Consider the following 15,143-nt stretch of genomic DNA (forward strand, 5'->3'; position numbering starts at 1 on the left):
AGAGTTTGACAAAACAAAGGGGGTTGGTGCAAAAGCCAAATATGTTGTGAAGCTCTTGTACTAGGCAAGCGGCACAAACTGAGTTAAAAAACCTAGAAAATGGAAATACTAAACACCTAGCCTAGTTAGAAAAGGTCAATATGCCTCAAATGATACACAGAACCACAAAGCAAAAACCATTCACCTCAATTCAGAGCAGGACAGAAGGCCAAAGGGTGACATGCCACAACGTAATGGATTCATTAAAGTCCCGCTAAAATGACTCAAAAAGAGGAGGCTTAGCTGAGGAACGCATTTCACACAATTCATCTCCTGACAACCCAAGAGAGTCCACAAGGGTAACACGGCCATGAAAGCTGGGGCTGGGACAGAAGTTCTGATGGATCCCGAAGAATAAACACCAAGATCCACACTCACTGGCATGAATTTCAGCCACTGAAACAGGTCACCCACAACATTAGCCTGTGTGCACCCTTTCTCCTGGGCACTCAGACTCCAATATTTGTTTCCTTCTCCACCAAGACAAAGTAATTTGGGGAAGCCAATGGTTAAAAGTGTGTGGTGATGGCCATTTTTTTTTTTTTTTTTTTTTTTTTTTGCCATGAGATGTTACTAATGGTCTCCTACACAATGCCTTCCAGTGAAGGTTGTATTTCCATCAGAGTCCTGGCTTAGTAGCTGGAAATTTGGTAATTTGAGCAAGCAGAAATCTCTCATCAACAATAACGGAACACAGCATAGAGCAGTACTGTGGCATTAACTGCATATCACTCCCCACCACTGATGGTGCTGCCGCCCCAGACTCTGGTGGGTCCAAGCTACAGAACCCAGCTCCTTACCGTGACTGGCAGGGGTGCAAGTTGCACCTTCGGACCTGGGGCTCTGGGCGGCTTGCTTGAGGGCAGTCACTGTCGTTCACCAGAGTTGTGGTCTTGTTGACAATCCGTGTACACGAGACGATGGTTCTGCGCTCCCCTGGAAACCAAACCACAGGGAGCTGAGAGACTGTGGCTGCACCCATGTGGAAAGGCTGGGCTTGCATGCCCATGAAAGCATGTTTGGGTGCTGCTGATGGTCACTTGGTCATTTAAAGTGACTGCTGTAAATGTCATGTGGGTTTTTAGAGAGGAAGAACTATAATCGTAGGGAGGAGAGTACAAGACACAGAAGGCAGAGTGGGGCCCTGGAAGATTCTAGAACAAGATAAGAAAGCAGCAACACCTCAGATCAGCGGTGTCCTTGGACAGTTTGGGGTTCGTTGATTTGGGCCTTTGATTTCCAAAGATTGCTCATCTTTTTATCTGCTTGTTTGATGTTTAAAGTCTATGGAGATCTGATCTCAATTAAAGACCTGCACATCAGCCCTCAGCAGAGTCTGGCTACCTATTACAGAATTCCTGCTTGCTGGGGAGAAGTGGGAGATGAGGAGTCTGGTCTGGAAGACACGCAGACCTGCATCCTCTAGACAGGCATTCCAGAGCCATTCTGACTTGTCTAGCCAGCCAGCTGGTACTTATGGCTGAGCCCCCACCTGCTCTTGGGAAGCTTTGCTAATTCATTATCCCAAATAGATGTAGCCCTTCTTATGGGTGTTCCCAGAGCACCCTAAACACTGCACGGCCATGCCTTTGTCACCCTAAATACTGCATGGCCATGCCTTTGTCAGGCAGGCTGAGTGACTGGGAGTTAGGAGGGTGGCCCTTGGAGCCAGGCTGTCTGGGTTCAAGTCTTGGCTGTATCACAAATAGCATCACAGTAGCCACAGTGTCAACAGTTGGCCACCATGCTTCTGTGTCTCAGTTTCCTCAAGCAGCCTGGTTTGCTTAACTTCACTGTGCCTCAGGGTGCCTCAGTGATGATTAAAATAAACAAATATATATGGTGTCCATAGAACAGAACCTGGCAGGTGGCTAACACTTCATCTAAGCTCTATCGCTGTCATTATTATTATTTGGGAAGAGTGACAATAAAATATTAATAGGGAGTCAAGCACAACTATTTGGATCCTGGGCTCCCTGCTGGGTCTGTGTCCTGGGCAATTTGTCATGTAGGGATGACTCGAAATCATGGAGACCTGAACTCCACTGCCAGTTGCTGCTGCCCCACATGGCAGCCTTGCATGAGTACAGAAAGCACGGAACTGCTTTCAGCTTTGGTGGCAGGTCTGACCACTGTGTTAGGAAGCTGGAAGTCATCAGTGTCATAAAAGGATTGCCACCAAGCCAACAGCAACAGAACAGCCTGCCCCTGACCCCAGGAGAGCCTGCTAACTATTCCATGTGGGCTATGCTTAGTTTGCAACAAGTTGCCCAAGAGGAAAACCTGGCTGGAATCAGAGGTAGATGTGTTAGCTGGATTTGGAAGTTGAAAGGCCATCGGCACAAGCGTCAGCTAAGGGCTGAGGGGGAGAAGGCCCCCCGGGGAGAGGTGCAGAGTGGAGGATGCAGGGCTGATGGTGGTATCCGGAGGCTATGCCAACTGCCGCAGGGCTGTTGCAGGAATAGGCTAAGCACAGACAGTGAGGGTGGTTGGCCAAGACGCCCAGGAAGAAATTCCTGTGTGTCTATAACTCCTACCCATGAAAAATGGGATGAATCCCTTAAATGGTAAGCAATGCTTTACATACTGGACATCTAACAAAAGTTATCCAAGCAGTCAATAGGTGCTCAGGACTAGGGATGGCGGGGGCTATGCCCGGGGTTCCACTCCATTATCCAACTCTCTGGGTTGGCCTACCAGAGTCCAGGTCAACCTTCTGTCCCAACTCTTTGTCCACTAAAATCTACCCACCCTGTGTTCCATCTCCCATGACCCTTCTATGTGCCCTGCTAGGGTGACAAACAGCACTGTACTAAGAAACTGCTAGCTCAGAGTTCAGAATGGCTTCCTATTGCCCCCTCTCAATGACACAACAATAAACACAATGCCTTTTGGTCATATTGATTCTTGCTGTACGACAGGCTCTTTGGCTCACCCTGTGGACCCTGCAGTGTGCATGAGAGACAACCATCCTATTTCAGAAGTGAGGAAACATGGGGTAGAGAGAGGAAGTCATTTGCTGAGGTCAAGCAGGAAGTTGTGCAGTCAGGACTCATGCTCAGAATGTTTCACCCGACTTGCAGGACTTTTTCTTTCCATTGTATCCTGGAGTGAGGTGACTGTGGCCAAGAGGGAAGGGAATTTGGGAGCGGGCAGAGACATGCTCTGGTGCCCCTCCAGCAAGCGGCAGCAGTTGAAGGTCTATTCTGTTTATTCCCAGGGTCCACCTGTCACACCCGAGACGTAATCATACATCAGCCAAACCCCGCTTCACCCACAGGTCAGAGCTGTGGGGCCCTGGGCCCCAGGCAAAGTAGAGGTATGGGCATGACCCTAGTGTGGGAGTTGGGAAGACTCTGCCCAAGTATTCTGCAGAGAGATTTTCGGTGGGATATGGTTAAATTCCCATGGAGCTACAGGTTGCAGATGTCTCACACTCTGCGTGCTGGCCACAGATGCCTTTCTCCTTCCTTCAGCAAAACCCCACACCCAACAGGTCACGGACCACGGCCACTCACCTCCGCCGCACTGCACACTGCACCCTTCCCAGCCGCTGTGGGTCCAGATGAACAAAGAGTCCTGCGGTTTTTCTGGTTCGCTTTGATTTTCCACGGTGCGGTTTACAGGAACAGTGTATTCATAATGAATTCCATAATCTTGGTCGTGAAATAACAACACCTGGATCAGCCGCAAAACAAAAGGCCATTTTGAAAAGGAAGGATGGCCCGTGGGTTTGCCGAATCTGCACACACAGGCACACCGCGGCTGTTTCTTTATGAGGGGTAACCAGCTCTTTTCTGGGGCTGAAAACAGGTTCCACTGAGGGTGATCCTTTACCTCAACCCTGGATTCCTCAGGGACTCAACTTAGGAGTGGGGTGAATGCAAACCATCGTGAGGGAGTTCTGTTCTTTCCTACCCAAGAGAGAGACAAGCTTAGACTAGGTGCTTTAGGATAAGTGACTCTGAAACCTCTCACTGCAATTTTGATGGAGAGCTGCGTCACGCAGAGAACAGTCCACATTCCTGCATGCTCACCCACAAAGCTGCCCTTGCAGACAGGAAAGACACAGATAAACTTTTACCTAGAAAGGCATCAGAGCAATTGGGGTGACTCTATTTCTTTGGAAATGAACATCTTCCTTCACTCCCCATCATCAATCACTGCTGTGTCAGTTGGTCCAGAGAGTCAGGGGTAAGGCAAGCTCAAGGGCAAAATGCAGCTCACTGGTGATACTGATTCTGCAAACAATGTGTACATCCCAGTTTGGGGACCATGGCTTTCTATATAGAGGCAAAGGGGCCCCTCTCATTTTCAGTTTTAAAATCTTGAAGTGACAATCACATTTTGAAAGAAAAGCCATCAATATTAAGCGAGGGCTGAAACTTCAGTTACGGTAGTAGTTGCTTTCTCCGAGTTTTGTTCACCCTGGTCTGAATGAATCCAGGCTGGGGACTTCGCTTTAATGGGCTAACCACTTGCTCAGTTTACAAAGGCTTTTGGTGAAAAGGGAAATACACTCACATTGGTGTTTGCTAGAGAAAGCAAATTCTCATGCTAACAGATGAAGTTTCAGTACAGGTTTTATGTTTTGCCTCCTCTCTTAGTCCCCCTGAATAACTGCTTTTAACTCAGAATAGGAGGATTTGTTCTGACTGTGACTAGGGAACAATCTTATCCCAGATAAATGACTTAGGTACACATTCTTGGGTCCCAGAAACCTACTTGCAGGAACGTATTTGCAGTGGACTTAGCGGGCTGAGTGGTGCACTGGCAGATTTCTACATGGTTTAGGTTGCACATGAAAACTGCCTTGCCTTTGTCTCCCCAGAAATTTTAACGGGGTTAACACCACTATGGGGCAATGCCCACCCTGGGGGCCAGCGCTCCCCGGCAGAGCCAGCCTCCTCAGGAGATTCCCTGGGCAATGGCTAGAAAATCTTTTGGGTGTCAACTAACCTGGAACACTTACAGGCTGCCAGAGATCACAAATTAACGGGGAAGAAGAACTTCCACGGAGAGACTCTGGCAGGCACTGTGGACAAAGCGTGTTTTGATTACAGGGGCACAAGCTGCCACAAATCCTATTTTTTGGAAGGAGACACAGAATCGATAATGATGAGGCATCAGAAGTTAGCCATGAGAACTCCTGGATCTTGAGACGGAAGCAGGGCGCTCCATTCCCTGGAGATCTCTGACATGTTTAAAAGGAGGCATCACTGATGTTTCAGTGGCTTGCATGGAGGCCTCCCTGAGACAACAGGTAAGACGGCGCCCTGGCCTGGCCCAATGGCTCACAGGTTTCTGGAGGTCACCTGGGGAGTACAATACCCGCATCATCTGATCCCCCTCCCTGATTCCCAAATGCTTGTTGCAAGCTGGGTCTGTGAAATCTGAGGGATTCCAGTTCGGACCTGGAGTCATAGTTCATTTCCGAAAGGTAATGATATACACTCTGTGCAGGCAGATCTATGCATCTCACCAACCGATGCAAAAACAGACTTGGAGTGGGGCTGTCTGCTTAATAAGGCCAAGTCTCCCTGGCTGCCATCCACGTGGCTAAGCATTTCCTTCTTTGAGGCAGCTCCTCTTGAAAAAGATAGGAGCTCGGCCAGGGAAGAGCCAGGGGACGCAATGAGAGAATTCTGAAGCAAGTTGTGCAAGGGACTGGAAAAGAAAGGACCCAGAGAGGGGAGAGGACTGAGCAGCAGGGGACCGCATAAACCCCTGGAAGCCAGACGCATCTCCTGCCCCCGAGGTCCCAAGAAGAAGTAAATTGGAAAGTAACCTAGTAGACCTCTGGGAGCCATACCCCCGAGACAAGGGTGGAAGCCCAGCAAGTTACCATCAAGTGCAGCGGTAGTTTGGTTGGTCCCTTGGCAGAAATCTTCTCCCACAGCCCCCTTCTCACATAGCGAACAGTTGTGCCTGCAATCTGGAACTCTCCGGGGAGCTCTATCTTCCAGTCACTGTTGATGGATCCCTTACCGGAGTCTTTGAGAGCTAGAAAGCAAATTGAAGACCAAAGAATCAAGGGGCTGGGGGTAGGGGGATCCAGCCTGTCTTTAAACGGAATTTACAGCCCCTGAGTGGGGCAGAGGTCTCCCTTCCACAGGGGGAAGGAGAGAGGCCTGAAGCGAGAGAAGGCAAGTGCTCTGTGTACTGAGAACAAAAGCCTGGATCGCAGGGAGCACGGAGACGCAGACCCCTAGGATCCCCAGGGAGAGCTGTGGGATTGATGGGCACCTTTCAGCCTGGGCTTCTGTCTCAAAACCAACTCAGATAGCTGGGGTTAGGGGTGGAGAGGCAGGGAATGGAGACAACCATGGTCTGATATCATTTCACTAAACTTACCCAGCAGATGGTTTTCTGCCTGATGAATTCATTCCATTTTAATGTGTCACAGGCTACAAACCAGGTTTTGCTGCTTTAGCAAAACTCATCAGTTCCCTTTCCTATTACCTACCTGGGGTTCTAGAAGGAGAGCAGCCCATCTCCAGCACCTCTTAAGGATCCGATATCCCCCCATTACTAAAGTGGACATCCCTTCAATCAATAACCATTACTCTGTTAAGTATGAACGTTTGGAAACTCTAGCCACCCACAGATGTGGTGGTCACACTTGGCAGCTGTGGACAAGCAGTGGTTGGGGGCTGAGCGTAGCAGGGGAGAGGCACTCTCACACCCTAGCTCTGTGGGCTTCAGGTTCTCACGTTTGCTCGCCCACATCTCTACCAGGGACAGCCTGTGCCAGGAGGGGCTGAGAATCAACATGCTGCTGACGGGCCATAAGCAGAAACTTGGTTTTCCACACAAGCCATGTATTTACTATTTTCTGAGTCGCTCACCAGGATTTTTCTTGTGTCTTCCCACTTCGGGGTGAAGATCATGTGGTTCTCATGAGGACAGCACTCTGCAGTGACATCCTATTTTGTTGCTGCTGTTATTTAGGAAAAAAAAAATCCCAACAACTAAAACCTATTCTGGCATTTTAGGAGAAGTCGGCAGATGACAAGAGGTGATAGTAAGTCTGTCATTTCCCAAAATGGGAACTCCAGGGCACCCTCAGTCCTATGCCCATACTCCCTGCACACACAACTGGAGCCCCACGGACACCCCAAACTGATCTACATATATCTCATTGGGACCCTACTCAGTCCATATCAATGAAATCAGATTCTGCTGCATTGACTGTTCTCTGCTTACTGAGGCCAGAAATAAAATGCCCACATTTAATACTGATTTTGGAAAATGAGAGTTGAAACCCAAAAGGGGTTTTGGTTACTGCTGAATTCATCAGCCTCAGGCTGGAGCAGGCCACAAGCAACAGAGGGTCGCTGGGTAGTCACTGGCCTCAGTTCCTGTCTCCAGGACATTATGGTCCCACTGCTCGCTCCCGGCAAACACACAGACGCAGGCTCAGGGCTTCTCGTGTTAGAGGGACTGCCAAGAGAAACAGGTTCCTCGCTTCTAGGAACTTTCCAGCAGAGTGGCTTCCAGTGGGGTCTTGTATCCAGGGTGGCTATGAGAGGCTGAGGATTATAGGACTCCAGGGACAGCTTAAGAAAGAGAAAGCCCTGCCACTTGGAGCCGAATCTGTTTCCCTTCAAGAAATCCAACCCACAACTGAACTGTCCTGGCTATGAAAAGGAGGTGAGAATGTTGGGACGCCCACAGTTTCCTCTCCTTTTTCTCTTCTTCTGCCACCATCTGCAAACTGCCATTTAAGGTGCATATTCTCTAGGTTGGCTCTTTCATATACTCTGACCCATTTAATCTTCTCAACAACCCTCTGAATTATTGTCATCACTTCATGGGTGACGCAATGGGGGCAGAGAGAAGTGCCTTGCCCCAAATCACAAAGCTATTCAGTTGTAGAGTGGAGACCTGAATCCAATAGACCAATCCTACTGCACTTATCACTCTGACAACTTTCAATTCCCATTTCTTTAGCATCAGTCTAGATTTTATGACTAATGCTGAAATGTGCAAAGGTAAGGCCTGTTTTCAAAAAGGACAAATTCTACGCTCTGTTACAGGGTTTCATATTCTATATACCCTTACAACAGTGACTGATTTCACGGATTTCCAATGCTTCTAGTGAGCTAATAATGCAAATATATACTTGGTTATATTAACTATAGGCAAATATAGGCAAAGGGTGCATGGACGTTCATCATTCTTTCAAGCTCTCTGCAGGTTTAGAAAATTGTCTCTTGCATATGCATGTGTCTATTTGGTTTTAGGATCCAGTGTGGGCTGGTGGGAAGGAGCAGATAGAAAAAACCAAGGGGCCAGAGTCCTTTAAGACAGCAGTCCCCAGGACTGCTTTTTGGGACTAGGGACTGGTTTCGTGGAAGGCAATTTTTCCACAGACCAGGGGGTTGGGGGAAGTGGGGTGGCGGGGGATGGTTTTGGGATGAAACTTTCCACCTCAGATCATCAGCCATTAGATTCTCATAAGGCATGCACAACCTAGATCCCTTGCATGTGCCGTTCACAATAGGGTTTGCGCTCCTATGAGAATCTAATGTCCCGCTTCTGATCTGACAGGAGGCGCAGCTCAGGCGGTCACGCTCCCTCGCAGGGCACTCACCTGCTGCTGCGCAGCCTGGCTCCTAACAGACCATGGACTACTGCTGGTCCACAACCTGGGGTCTGGGGACTCCTGCTTGAAGAAACACCTCAGAAAGCATAAGTTGGGGGAACAGCAGATGTACCCTGCCAGTCCCTCAGCCTATTTTGAGGGCCTCCTCACTGCGGGCTAAAGACAGACACAGCTCTTGCTCCCAGGGAGCTCACAGTTTGGAAGGGAGACAGAGAAAAGATGAACGTAACACAATTTCACAAGCTTTATGGTAAGGTGCCTCTGGGGCCCAGGAATGTTGTGGGACGGGGCAGATGGGGAAGGCTTCCTGGGATAAGCCCACTTTCAGCTGAGCGTGTAAGACAGGGAGAGGAGACAACGCCGCCCGCAGCGTGTGGCTCAGCGGTGTGTGGCTGCCTGCAGTGTGTGAGGCAGGACGGTCATTCCTGATCCTCAGAGGCCAGGACTGCTAAGATCAGTTCTGGGTGGGGTGATGGAGGGAGGAAGGCACAGCACCCCATACGGAGAAGCAAGTGGAAGGTAAAGTTTTTTCCACTTTTCAGAGGTTTGGCTGGGAAAAGGAGGCAAGAGATGGAGAGTGGCCTCAGAGGGTGGGAAGAAGGAAGGGGGCTCACTGTGAGGATAGAGGACACCCAGGCATGCTGAGGTGCCCTATACAAAGGAGTCAGAGATGAGCAAATGATTTCTTTGAAGCTGTGTGCTGACCACAGTCACACCAGGGCCTGCTCCGTAGAACCCATTTCTCTCACAAAGACCAGAGGGAAGCCAGGCAGCTGCTCTCCTCCTTGCTAGGCCACCGGCACGGACCGGCTGAGTCCCATATCCACACCCTGCCAGTGACAGACTCCAACACGGGCTGCCCTGAGCTGGGGCCCCAGGCTCGTCCCTGGTTTGTTGCTTCTGTGAACACCCACTGTGCCCATCACACGGCATCTGTTTCTCCCTTTAAGCAATGGTACCCAGGGTTTCTCCTGGGAACATGTTTTTCCTCCCGTCACGTGGGATTGAACCCCACAGTTCCAGGCACAAGCCCATCACCCAACCCCAAACAGGGGGACTTTTGTTCACCTTAGGAAAAGGCAGCTTTCTTCTCACAGGGTTTCCCAGAGACTGGATGTGAGCCTGGATCTACCAGCCCACAGGAAGATGTCCACAGAGAGGACAGGCAGGAGTGCCAGTGCGGAGAGAAACCGTTTCTCCTGTGACATCATTTTAAGCCCCTGGATCCAGCAGTGCCTGAAGCTGGTGCTCAGCAACTGAGAGCTGGGTTTGGCATTCACACATGCTTTTTGGAGGTTGGGTTAAAAAAAAGCTAATCACGAAGAAGGCAGAACAGGCGAGGAAAGAAAATTACTATTACAGCTTCCTATAAATAGGCCCCAGATGTTTACCACCCAGCTGAGTACCCCTGAGAGGCAGAAGGCCTGGTACACTCCACCCCTGCCTCAAACTCCCTCCAGGGCCTCTGCCCATATCCCAGCACTAACACCTCTATCCCGGCTCTAACCCTCCTATCCCGGCTCTAACACCCCTGTCCCGGCTCTAACCCTCCTATCCCGGCTCCAACACCCCTATCCCGGCTCCAACACCCCTATCCCAGCTCCAACACCCCTATCCCGGCTCCAACACCCCTATCCCGGCTCCAACACCCCTATCCCGGCTCCAACACCCCTATCCCGGCTCTAACCCTTATATCCCGGCTCTAACACCCCCTATCCCGGCTCTAACACCCCCTATCCCGGCTCTAACTCTCCTATCCTGGCTCTGACACCCCTATCCTGGCTCTAACACCCCCTATCCCGGCTCTAACACCCCCTATCCCGGCTCTAACACCCCATCCCGGCTCTAACCCTCCTATCCCGGCTCTAACACCCCATCCCGGCTCTAACCCTCCTATCCCGGCTCTAACACCCCTATCCCGGCTCTAACACCCCTATCCCGGCTGTAACTCTCCTATCCTGGCTCTAACACTCCTGAGGAGGTGACTCTTTCTCCACTGGCCTTGTTTATGTATTTCTCGGGCCCTTTTTTTAAAGATGTTTTAAAGTGACTCTGAATGACAACCTACAAACTACCCCACTTCCATGCCAAAAGTAAAACATCTGGCAAGTCAAGAGTGAAAAGGCCCAAAAAAGGGCAGGAGGGCACACCTGGAGACGGTTATAAGACCATCCTCAGAAACGCTGCACAGAGGTGGCGGCTGGCCTGGGGAAGCCCTGCTTCTGCCATCGGAGGCCCGACACTGGGCGGCAGCAGCAGCAGCAGCAGCAACTACAGCACGAGGTGGAGGTACAGCCACTTGGGCCTTGGAGCCTGCCATCCTCTGATCACCGGAGCGGGGTCTTGCTTGTCAGTAGCGGAATGGGTGGGAGAGGTGTCAGAAGAGGGCTACAGGAGGCCACGGAGGAGTCACTGGGTATGGTCAAGGAATTGTGGGATAGGAAAGCGAAAGAGGCTGCGGCTGACGGACAAACCCAGGCAAGCTCAGCTGCTGATGGGAAGGAACATACCGGACAACAGAGTGCTGGCGGCAGCCGGTTCTCTGGGGAAAATAGCCTAGAGCCATGGCGTATTTGCTTCCCAAAGTGTAAATACCCTCACCATGACAGATTTTGCTATCCACCTGGCATCAGTGAACAAGGAGTGGGGAAGAGATGCCTCCAATTGGCTCTCACAAGCCACACACAGCTGTACGGGCACTCCAACGAATTCTGAAGATGCTTGTCTTTGCTTTGGAGGTCCTGGTCTGGAGCCGATGAGTTGGAGAACTCCTGCACAATCACAACTTGTTTGAGGCCAGGCGTGGGTTTGGGGTCAACTCTCACAGCCCCAGAAAGAATACACTTGGCATGCCCACGCACTGCCTGTGGCCGTCGCCGCAGTGGCTGCAAGTTCTGGCGCACTGCAAATGCAGCTTTCCAGCTCAGAGCCTGCACGCCTTTCCACGGGACAGCGTGCTCCTAGCCACACATTTGTGTATCTCCCGGGGAGAGGAAAACACAGGCAGAGTTATTAGCAGGAGGTCAGCAGAGCCAGGAGGCATAGGGGTTACTTCCAACCTTTTCACTTTGGTGTCACTTAGCAAGATTCCAAATTTGCAGTTTGCTGTGGTCCATCTGAAAAATCATAACTTCCTGCTAAAATCAGAAGTTCGCGCCTGACATCCCTCAAAAGAGATGTCAGCCTCAGAGATTCCTTTGGGACGTCAAGATCATTTTTAACAGTGAATAAATAGGTTCATTGTGGAGTCCCAAGAACAATGACTTCATGGGGCCATGTCAAATCCAGAGAGACAATGCAGGTCACCTCCTGGCCCCTTCTGTGGCAGCTTGGGTTGCTCTCCTGCCTTGCGTTAGCTGCACAGAGTGGGGTCTGCAAAGGCCTATGAGGCCTATGAGGCTGCAGCTCCAGGCACCTCTGGAGGAGTCCTTTCCACGGCCCTATGCATAATGTATTTTTTTTCCTGAAAGACAACCTTCCAAATTAAATACATTTTGGGCTCTACAAGTTCCTGTCCCCTCAAACCTTGGGCATCAGTGAGTATCTCCAAGCCCCCTTTGTCTCTAAGTATTTTGAGATTAATTAGTGTGCACTTGAAATCAGGTTATTGTTGGACCCAGAAAACACTCCATGGGGCAATTAAAATGATTACGAATGCTTTGATTTTATGGGCAATTAACAGAGTGAAGAACAGGGGACTCCCCCAGTGATTTGATTTTATCTGTGAATTCTGAAGCTCTGGTTTGCTGGGGAGATTTTCCCTTGCTCATTTCGCCTGGGCCAGAGATTGGAAGTCTTAAATCACTACCCAAAACATAACTATGCTCACTTTTGTGGGTTTTGCTCAGAAGCTCTCAACAGTTAGACTTCTGTGGGGCACCACACGGGTGGGTACACTTTCCTTTGCCACCAGGGCAGAACAAAACCTTTGCAATGAGCTGGAGTGTGAGGTTACATGCAGAACGTCCATTTCGGTCTCTGGCCCTTCTTCCTCTCTGTGGACACTTACACACCATCCTGGTCTTCCAGGCACTGTGGGAAAGACCATGCGCCATTCCAGGGAGCGAGGTGGGGGCATTCCTGAGGGAAGGGCACTGCTCCTTTTCAGAGCTGGCTGGAGGCAGATGCGAGCTCTGACCCTGTCCACGTGCCCCTCTCTGGCATGGAGCTGCACAGAAGCCCGAGTGGGGTTCTTTTAGTCTCTCTCCCTCCTAGCTTCACTGGAAGACCTGACCCACAGTCAACCTACTTCTAATCCTGGCAGCAAGTCAGCTCCTTTTATTTCCACTCGGAGTTCTGCCAGCTGTGTTCTTAGCTATGGATACAAACTGCCCAGGCATTTCCTGTTCCAGGTGGTTGTGAGCAGAAAGCCAGCCAGCGTGGGCTGAAGGTAGGTGGGGTGAAATTTTTCAGGAATTGCTCCCAGCAAATGTGAGAGTAATTCAAAGTTACACTGGGTTGACTTCCAAAGCACCCAGCCCCGAGTGGAGGCAAAGGCCTTTTTGAACTAACTTTAGAAACATAATGAGTGTGGACCACCTTCAGGCTTGCCCGTGTCCATCAGCCAGGCCCTGGAGTCCTGGGATTATGCCTTCTGGGTAAGATAAGGCAGGAAGCCGGCTCCAACCTCCCACGGAGGCCCACTGCTTCTGGAGAGCTGAGCAGTCACCCCAAGATGTTAAACCAATCTCTGTGGGATGCAGGTTTGTTCCGAAGTGCATACAACGTAGTGGCAACAACAGGCAGGTTTAACGTGTGTTCTCCAATGAAAAGTCTCCATCCGGCAGTCTCTGGCCATGATTGGACAGAGTAATTCTGAGAGGCTCCATGAATGGCAGCGAAATCAGAGGAGGTGGAGACCCTGGATGAGACACCAAGCCCCCTGAAGCTTCAGCTTGCCCCTCTATGAAGGAAGCAGAGCAATACCTTGCAGCCCATTTAGGGAGATTAGGGATCGGGTCTCCAAGGCACAGCCGAGCTCCGTGACTGGGAGCCACTATCGCGGATGCTATTGTTCTTTTTTTGTACACATGGCCCTCAGGCCTCAGGAGCTGACGGACGATCACAAGAGCTCGTTCTCCTGGGTGGCATCTGCTAGTTAGCACCTGTTGGCCCTAAAGTGAATGTGAGTGAAAGGTCCATTTGTACCACAGGAATGGGAAGTTGAGGAGTGAGCCGAAGGATTCTAACATCCTCTGTCATTCTAAAATTGCCATGCAAAAGTGGAGATAAGGAAGACACTCCTATCGCCAGACACTCAGGGCTGAGCCAGGCGGAGCAGCCATGCTGGGAAATCTCAGAAGCCAGGGTCGGAAGCCAAGGGACTTACTCGCAGGGACACCTTCTGGGCTTGATGGAAGAACCACTACTTCGACCTCCAAACTGAGTACCTCTTGGAATACCCAGACTGCGAATTTTGAATTAGGATGAAAGGTGACATCAGCCTCCCACGGAGGGCCTCCAGTACATTCAAATGCGTGGGTTGGGAAGGGGAAGGGTAACTTTTTGGCATGATACCAGCTGGTGGGGCTTCCAATGCAAATGCTGGTGAGGTTGACCCAATGTCCTTTGATGGGCAGGAGAGGGAGTGGGCTCTTTGCGAATTTAGTAAAAAGAGGCTGTCACTTGGAAGCTGCCAAAAGCAGCAAGAGGCCTCGTTTTAGAATGCATTTTTAAGTGTTGTTCTATTTGCAGAGTGACAGCTGGGACAGCTGAGGAGGAGAGTGCCAGGCGAGGCAGGGACACTGTCCATGCAGGGGAGGTGAAAAACCATGGGGCTGATGAAAATGCACATGGATGTCAACTCCAGGGATGTCAAGGTCTTACCCTGGCAGCAGAAGCACGAGCGGCCGTCACAGCCTCAAGGAGGCAGGGTGGATGGCAGGTGACCAAGCTGGGAGGAGGTGGCAGGGCAGCTTGGGACATGGGGGGATCCACAGAGTGTGGTGCCAGTGATACCCCACGTGGGTGCTTGGAAATGGGCATGCCTGCCTTCCCCAAGGCAGGTGTGTGAGGAGCATCTTAGCGTCAAAGCATTTCCTAACTCTTTAACAGGACTGTGGTCTTCATTGTAAACTTGCCTATTCGAGATTTGTTTTGTGTCTGTCTCAGTAGACATTGAGTCTCTCAAGCAGAGACCATTTCAAAGAAAGACTCGGACTTTTGCATAGTCTATAAAGGCAGGAATGTGGACAAAGATGTCATTTTAAAAAATCAGTGATAAAAACGGAAATAAAAGGGTTTCATGGGTAACTTCGATTTAGCTAAAATCATTTTTGAAACTAGACAAATCATGTCTTACTTTTTCTTTCTTCAGTCTCAATCAGCACTTTGCAACACAGGCTGAGAGATGATGACATGAAAACAGCTCAGAAGAGGGGTACCTGAGGAAGATCAGCCACCTTGAGTTTAAGTTTAACCCAAGACAGGAACATGGGATTAAAGCTGGCAGAAGGGCAGGGGCCACAGCATGTTCCAAGCCAGGAAGGTAGGAGCA

At 50.4% G+C, this 15,143-nt stretch overlaps 1 protein-coding gene across 2 annotated transcripts in view; it reads right to left on the reverse strand.

Annotated features, from left to right (window-relative positions):
- The window catches only part of ADAMTS17 (ADAM metallopeptidase with thrombospondin type 1 motif 17), a 376,073-nt gene that overhangs the window by 76,289 nt on the left and 284,641 nt on the right, over positions 1-15,143 (reverse strand). For both annotated transcript variants that reach the window (XM_034939509.3, XM_034939508.3), the window contains 3 exons: positions 5,885-6,042; positions 3,558-3,717; positions 840-975 (listed from right to left, as the gene is read on the reverse strand). In XM_034939509.3, the coding sequence (XP_034795400.1) occupies positions 840-975; positions 3,558-3,717; positions 5,885-6,042 (454 nt within the window). The remainder of the gene's footprint in view (positions 1-839; positions 976-3,557; positions 3,718-5,884; positions 6,043-15,143) is intronic.

Source organism: Pan paniscus, chromosome 16 (genome assembly GCF_029289425.2).
Source record: "Pan paniscus chromosome 16, NHGRI_mPanPan1-v2.0_pri, whole genome shotgun sequence".
Taxonomy (NCBI): Eukaryota; Metazoa; Chordata; class Mammalia; order Primates; family Hominidae; genus Pan; species Pan paniscus.